This window comes from Microtus ochrogaster, linkage group LG1 (genome assembly GCF_000317375.1).
Source record: "Microtus ochrogaster isolate Prairie Vole_2 linkage group LG1, MicOch1.0, whole genome shotgun sequence".
Lineage (NCBI taxonomy): Eukaryota > Metazoa > Chordata > Mammalia > Rodentia > Cricetidae > Microtus > Microtus ochrogaster.
The window spans coordinates 45,622,787-45,630,520 of record NC_022027.1 but is presented as its reverse complement, the minus strand read 5'-3'; the positions used below and the strand labels follow the sequence as shown (position 1 = coordinate 45,630,520).

The 7,734-nt window shown below is 41.9% G+C and overlaps 1 protein-coding gene across 1 annotated transcript in view; it reads left to right on the top strand.

The window, feature by feature from the left end:
* Ccdc158 (coiled-coil domain containing 158) overlaps positions 1-7,734 on the top strand; it is a 63,919-nt gene that overhangs the window by 15,785 nt on the left and 40,400 nt on the right. Inside the window, exons 9-11 of the mRNA XM_026785029.1 lie at positions 4,957-5,076; positions 5,630-5,827; positions 6,008-6,490. Coding sequence (XP_026640830.1) covers positions 4,957-5,076; positions 5,630-5,827; positions 6,008-6,490 — 801 coding nt within the window. The remainder of the gene's footprint in view (positions 1-4,956; positions 5,077-5,629; positions 5,828-6,007; positions 6,491-7,734) is intronic.

The following is a 7,734-nucleotide window of genomic DNA, read 5'->3' as shown; positions in this document are numbered from 1 at the left end:
GATAGATGGGGTCCTCCACAGCAGTGTGGAACTGTGGAGGGTCAGTGATAGATGGGGTCCTCCACAGCAGTGTGGAAAACTGTTGTCACTACGTTCAGTTACACACACTGCTGGAGCAACAGAACAGCATTTATCTCTAGTAAATGTGAGCTCATGTTTTCTCCTCTTCAGATTTAATTTGAGGATCATTCAACTGATCTTATGATTGACTAAGGGGTTGTAGTTTGAATACCATCCCTCCTTAACCCCTTGTAGAGCTCTTAGCCTTGGAGCAGCACAGAGAGGCTCAGCTTTGTGTTCCAGTTTCTTTTCTTAGGACAGACTTTTCTCTTGACGATGATTGTCCACTTGCTTGTGGACAAACCCGTCCACAAAGGATGAAACCTCCCCTACAGAAACCAGGGCAGAAGGGTGGTCGGGGCTTCAGTACTGGCTGGGAGCATACTCTTATAATCTGACAAAATCACATAATTGTATTATGGTCCAATAAAACAGCTGTTATTCATGACTATTTAAACCATTTTGAAAAGACAAATATTTATTGACATCAGACTCTGAAAAGTCACAGACTACTAAATCCAGCTCAGTTCACCTGTGTTTACTTACATAATTTGAAATTACTATGGCTTTCCATTAGCTTGGAAAAATGATCTCTTCATAAACTTCATCCAGTTTATAAGGAGGACAGCCAGCACATGGGAGGCTGATTTAGGAGGATCACACATTCAAGGCTTGCCTTAACTACATTGTGAGGCCCTATCTCCAAAAAGAGAAAGGGACATATCAGTTTTGATCTAGACTGTTGAAATGTTGATAAAATATATTATAGTGAACCTAAGAGATGGATCTAATGATGCTTAACTAGGCTTTCAAGAGGAAGCAGCTCCTGTTGCCTTAGTTAGAGAACACATGTTAATATGGAGTTAAATACACTTCAGCCTGAAGTTTCACTAATACTTGATGTAACTGAACAACAAAGATTAAGCAAGTTAACAAGGATTTGCTTTGGAGGGATACGGTCTAGTGTGAAATGTCTTGTCAGGGAAAGTTGGCTGCAGGGTTTAAAAGCATATGCTTGTGTGTATTTTGTTTCATTTTCATATATTGTGACTTCACATTGCTAAAAACTTAAAATCCATTTTCATCTTCATTGTTTCAGTGCAGATTTCAGTATATAATGTTCAAAAACCAAAGGGGAGGTCAACAAAGTTAATACCTATTGATTGGGGTAGAGTTTAGTTGGAGGAGGGCCTGCTTAGCATACTTAAAGCCCTGTTTCCATCCCAGCACCAGTGTTCTTGTGCACTTGCTTGAAATCCCAGTAATCAGGAAGTAAGGGCAGGGCAACCAGACATTCAAGGTTATCCTTAGCTACACAGTGAGTTAAGACCAGCTGGGGTACACGAGACATGCCTTAAAAACAAAGGTTTTTTTTTTTTTTTTTGACTGAATGAAACTTTTCTACCTAGGGTGTGTAAATTCAGAAATCCTTTATGGATGTTAACAAAAAGTATTTCATAATGGTGAAAATAGAAATTGTATTTTAAAGAAAATCTTAGATGTAGCTTTTTCAAGTTGATCAGAGTGTTGAACTATAATGCTGTCTTCTATTCTTTTTTTCCCTTTTAGGAGAACCTCCAGAATTCCCCTTTACGAATTTGGACCAGTAGAAGCTGTCACTATTGGCTCTGTAGATTTGGCTTTACTCTTAACTTTCGCTTTTTGACAACAAAAATATATCATTATATTGATTCTAAGTTTATTCTATTTTGAAAGTAGCTGGGGCTGGATTTCCTAGTCCGCTGTGAAGATTTAGTAGCACTGACTGAGCTATGCTGGAAGAGCCTGCAAAGGCTTCCCAGAGTTCTGTGCAGCTTCATGCTGAGGCACAGCGCCCTCCTTGGGCCACACCTGTGTCTTATTGAGCACAGAATCAAAGCAAAAGCACCACCAAAAAAATAAGTAAATAAATAAAGCGCAGATCCAATATGATTTGATACGATTGGCTAATACCCCTAAAATCAGTGAAATTAGAATGGAACCCTTGTACTGATTTGTTTGGATCCAAACCAAAAGTCTGTCCATGGATGGTGAAAGGGAAACCAGCACTACTGTGTGAAAGGAAAAGAGAAAACCTTTACTCTAGTCAGATGTCAGTGCCTCCTGGACATTTCAAAGGCTTCCGTACAGTATTCTCTTTTTCTAGCTGTTGGTACCAGCTCAGCTGCTACTTCAGTGGTTTTCCCTTTCACTGTCCATTTCTTTATTTTTGATGGATTGATTCATACAGATGTTTTTACTCTAAAAAGTGAAAGGTAAAAGCAGAGCTATAGCAGCTGAGTCAGTACTGACAACTCCAAAACTAGGTTTCCTGCGGGGTCGGGGGACTTGTGATCTGGGCAGACAGAAACGCTGTGCTCTTCCCTCCCCGCTCCTCTCCTAGTCTCCGTCTCAGATAGTATTGTCCAGTCTGGTACTATGAGAGAGCCGCCTGCTTTTCTTTTGCAGTAAAAACAGACCTACTTTTAAAGAACATAAACAATAGCTCTTGCTCAAGGATGGAAACGGCTTGTGCCAAGCTAGGAGTAGGAAGTGCTTGCTCCACTCGTGACAGTTCAGAATACTTTTAAAATATTACTCCTATAGCAAAATCAAGGCGGGATGCAGGACCTTGACCAGAACCCAGTGCAGCTTAGACGATCCCACCAGGCCAGCAGAATTGCTGTGAGCGTAGTAAAACACTGTGGTTCCCATCTCTGTTTACTTCACTCCCCAGTGTGCCCACTCAGGCTTTCCCAATAATGACAGGACTGAAAAGATTACATTCACTGATAATTCATTTTCTCAGAAGTTACTTATATTACAGAGGTTAAATTTTCATGTTTTCTTGATGTATATGCCTCCAAAGAAGCATAAGAATGAAGGATTTTTTGTTTTCTTTTTCTTATTGTTTTTGCTTTTCTTTGATCATTAGTAGTGGTAGTAGTAGTAGCACTAGGGCTCAAGTCTAGCAGGTACTCTTCCACTGAGCTATATCTCCAGTCCAAAAGTACTTCTTAAGCCTGGCATGGCAGTGTAGTGCTGTTGGGCAATTCATTGATTCCTGTGAAATAGTTTTTAATGTGCAATTTACAATCAAATATAATCTATAATCTAGTATTGCATGTGTACTTAATTCTTGTGAGAATGCCTTGTAACATTATCAAATATAATTAGTCAGAGTCTAAAACTTTATATACTTAATTCTTATGAAATACTTTTTAATATATTACATAATTACATAAAGCCAACTTAAACATATATCCAATGTAAATGTCTAAATTTATGTCCTCAGCCCTGTAGGCACTGATATTATATTATAGATGAGTGCACAACTGTATGATATTTCTGTATTAGTACTTTCTTAAGTCATTTATGTGTACATGTGAATAGATACAGAAGCCCTACACATTTATGCTTATTATTTATCAAGAAGATGGTTAAATATGTGTACATGTGTGTATATATATATAATGTGATTATTGATTATATATTGGTTTAATAAATGAAGAGTTTTAAATGAATGTTCCAAGTAAAAATAAAAAGTTATTAAGAAAACGTTTGTCTTGGTCATATGTTTTCCAGTTAAGAAGGTTTGATCACATCCAAACTAAGTTTTAATCTTGACCAAACTTTTCAAGCCTATTGACTATACCTTAGAAAAAGGAAGAAATGTGTTGCATTTCTGCCAATATGAAATCTTTTGAATCCTAGAAGGTGGATAATAAAATACCATAGTTATAGGTGGGGTTTCATTGCATAACACTAAGTATTAACATGTTCTTATGGCCAGGCGGTGGTGGCGCACGCCTTTAATCCCAACACTCAGGAGGCAGAGGCAGGCGGATCTCTGTGAGTTCGAGGCCAGCCTGGTCTAGAAGAGCTAGTTCCAGGACAGGAACCAAAAAAGCTACGGAGAAACCCTGTCTTGAAAATCAAAAAATAAAAATTTGTTCTTATGAAATAGTTTATTAACTGAGTCTTGATATTGTGTGGCTCAGCTGAGATGAAAGCCCAAAGTCTCCATGGTCTGGGGTCCACACTCAGCTCATGTGGAGGGTGCAGGAACATTTGCAGTACTGGAGCAGCCCGGGTCCTCCTGCGGGCCTGCTGCATGCTGAGCTTGTGCAAGGAAAGGGTGTTGTCCCGTGTGCTATTATCGGTGCAGTGAGCTGAATTTCTCTATTCAGACAAGTTAGCAGTCCTGACCAAGGAAAAATATATTCTTTAAAATTGATTCTCGTTCCTTTTTATAGTTGAAGAGAATAAAGTTTTGAATTATATTCCCCTAATGTTAAACATGGCTATTCACTCATTCTATTGAATCTGCCACCATAATGGCACAGGTGCACTGTCAGGACCCATTCTTTTGTATTCAGTATCTTCTCGAGACTCTGATGTTTTTATTTTTATTTATTTATTTTTTGGTGTTTGGTGTTTTTTCAAGACATGGTCTCATTGTGTAGCCTTGGCTGTCCTAGAACTCCTATGTAGACCAGGCTGACTGGCCTCAACTCACAGATCTCTTGCCTCTGTCTCCCAGTGCTGGGTTAAAGGTGCTGCTCCACTATGCCCAGCTGAGACCGATATTCTAAAGCAAGACAGCTCTTCTCGGTATTGCAAAGTTCATTTGTTTGGGGTCTACAATACATTATTTATGCCACCAGAGACTCTTTGAATTACAGAGCGTATCTCCCCAGAAGATACCTTCTGAGGAGGAAAAGCAGAAGCACAGTGTGCTGTACCCAGAGTGCTCCACTTTGACTAATCCTATGGAGATGTTAAGGTTGAGAAAGTACAAACGTCTCAGATCTATGAGCTTCGCCTCTCATAGCACCGTCTGCTAGCATAGGCTTGTTTTCAGATGCCGCTGACTGACCTGGGCTGCATTTGTCTGATTTTGGGCTTTTCTTCCAGATAGAAGAGCTGGAGAAGCAGTTAGTCCTTGCCAATTCAGAGCTCACTGAGGCGCGCACCGAGCGGGACCAGTTCAGTCAGGAGTCAGGAAATCTGGATGACCAACTCCAAAAGCTGTTGGTGAGATCATGCTCTATAATCTGAGATTTGGGGTCTGGGAACATTTTCAATACATTTCACAAACCAATTTACATTTAAATACAGATTTTTTACAAAATATTGTGCATACACATGGGATATCATTCTATGTACTTTAAATGTTTTATATAAGATACCTACCTGTGTCTTTTTCTTTAGGCGTGGCTGTTACATGTTAGATAAAGTAGGTGGTCAAGTAGCCACACTCTTTCAGTTAGAACTGCCGTCTACTAAATTCAGGTTGTGGCGTGTTCATTTTGAACCAAAATGACATTCAGAACACAAAATCTGCACCTCCTGCATGCAGAGATTACAGGTGTGAGATGTCACTCCTAAACCAGCTAAAATGTTTAAGCAAAATATCAGTAGATTTTTCTAGGAAATAATCAATTTTAGTCAGCTGTTGAAAAGCAGTTCTTTTCTGTAACCAAAGACGTCTCAAATCACATACCTCCAAGACCGTGTAAGGCAAATGGAAGAATTTGTTTTGGCTGTGACAGTGGCTGGGAGAAAGAGCGCTCCTCGCTTCTTTTAGGCAGACCTACACAAGAGGGAGAAGGAGCTGAGTCTGGAGAAGGAGCAGAACAAGCGCCTGTGGGACCGAGACACCGGCAACAGCATCACCATCGACCACCTGCGGCGGGAGCTAGATGACAGGAACATGGAGGTGCAGCGGCTGGAGGCCCTGCTCAAGGCCATGAAGAGCGAGTGTCAGGGCCAGATGGAGCGGCAGGTGAGCGTGCAAGCTGTGTCATTGCCAGGTGGCCTTGTCCATGATGAAAAATGTCCTTTGTGCCTAATGTTCTGACAGCAAAATGGTTTAAGTTAGGCTTTCTGGACTATCCAGGGCAGGGTTTCACACTGAATTAACTTACCTCCCCCCCCCCCCAATCATGAAATTGCTTTCCCGCAGATGGCAGCCATTCAGGGGAAGAACGAGAGCCTGGAGAAAGTGTCCTCCCTCACTGCACAGCTCGAGTCCACCAAGGAGATGCTGCGCAAGGTGGTGGAAGAGTTGACGGCCAAGAAGATGACCCTGGAGAGCTCTGAGAGGACAGTGTCCGACCTAACAGCTTCCCTCCAGGAGAAGGAACGAGCCATTGAGGCCACCAATGCAGAGATCACCAAGCTCCGCTCGCGGGTGGACTTGAAGTTACAGGAGCTTCAACACCTGAAGAATGAGGGGGACCACCTGAGAAATGTGCAGACCGAGTGTGAGGCGCTTAAGCTCCAGATGGCGGAAAAGGACAAGGTCATCGAGATCTTGCGGCAGCAGATTGAGAACATGACGCAGCTGGTTGGCCAGCACGGCCGGACCGCTGGTGCGATGCAGGTGGAAAAGGCCCAGCTGGAGAAAGAGATCAATGACCGGAAGCTGGAACTGCAGGAGTTTAAGGTCTGAGCGGGGATTTGGGTAGCCTAGCTGCCGAATTTTCTATTTTCCAAGTAGCAATAACCTAATAATATATTGAGAATAACTGAAATTACTCTTGATGTTTGTGGGGCCCCTAAGATAGAAAGTATCTGAGTTGCTGTGCGTAAGTTTTTGAGAAAAATTTCTACTTTCACTCTCTAAAAGGAAAGTGTGGCTCCAAAATGGTTGAGGACCATGGGTACAAAAGGAAACTAGCAAGGACCCCTGTCTGAAATGTTCCCTGAGCTCACAGTTTGAGGTATTTTTCACAGAGCAAAGTTTGACCTCATCACCTCGTAATTGCTATATAACATTGAGCGGTTTACTGACACTTGATGTGTGTCTATGAAAAAACCACAAGCAAACAGAAAAATACAACTTTACTGGACTATTGTGAGGCTTGGCTAAGAAAATATACGTCAACTAGCCTGGCCTATGTAAATGTCAGCTTCTTTGCCCGTTGTGTTGTACCGCTCAACTGTGTGCCTGGCACTCTGTGCTGCACCCGGAGGATTGAAATAACGAGTCTCCTCACTGCATGGGCAAATGTGTGCCTTATTTATCTTTGCAGTGTTTGCCCCATGTCTCTATGGCTTGTTTTTTGTTTGTGGGTTTGGGTTTTGGGGGGGGGGCAGTTTCCATGGAACTCATGGAGGCTCAAGCTGCCCTCAGACTTGCAATGAGTATTCTGCCAAATTCTGGAATTCCAAGCATGAATTACATAACACTACGTATTTTCTTTTTTTTTCTTTTATTCTCTTTCCCCTTCCCCTTCCTCCCCCCTTCCCTTCCTTCTTTCTTTTCTTTTCTTTTCTTTCCTTTTCTTTTCTTTTCTTTTCTGAGAGAGTCTCACTATGTAACCATGGCTGGTCTGGAACTTACTACGTAGACCAGCAAGCAGAGTGGACTGGGTGTGGCCTTAAAGGCTTCCCTAGTGATCTATTTCCATCAAGTAGGCTCCCCCTCCTAGAGGCTTCAGAGACCCTCAGAAAAGCACCGCTAGCTGGGCAACAAGTATTCACACACAAGAGGGAGCTCCAGATTCAAACAGTTGGCAAAGGAAAAAAGCAATGGGGGGAAGCCCAGAGAAAACCTGCTTCCAGGAGTCACTTCCTAGCCCAGTACATCCTCGATTCCCCCAGTAGGAACTTGTCAGAACTCAAATGCTTCCCACAGAGAAGTTTTTTGAGGACTCAGTACCAGGACTTTTTTTTTTCTTTTCTTTT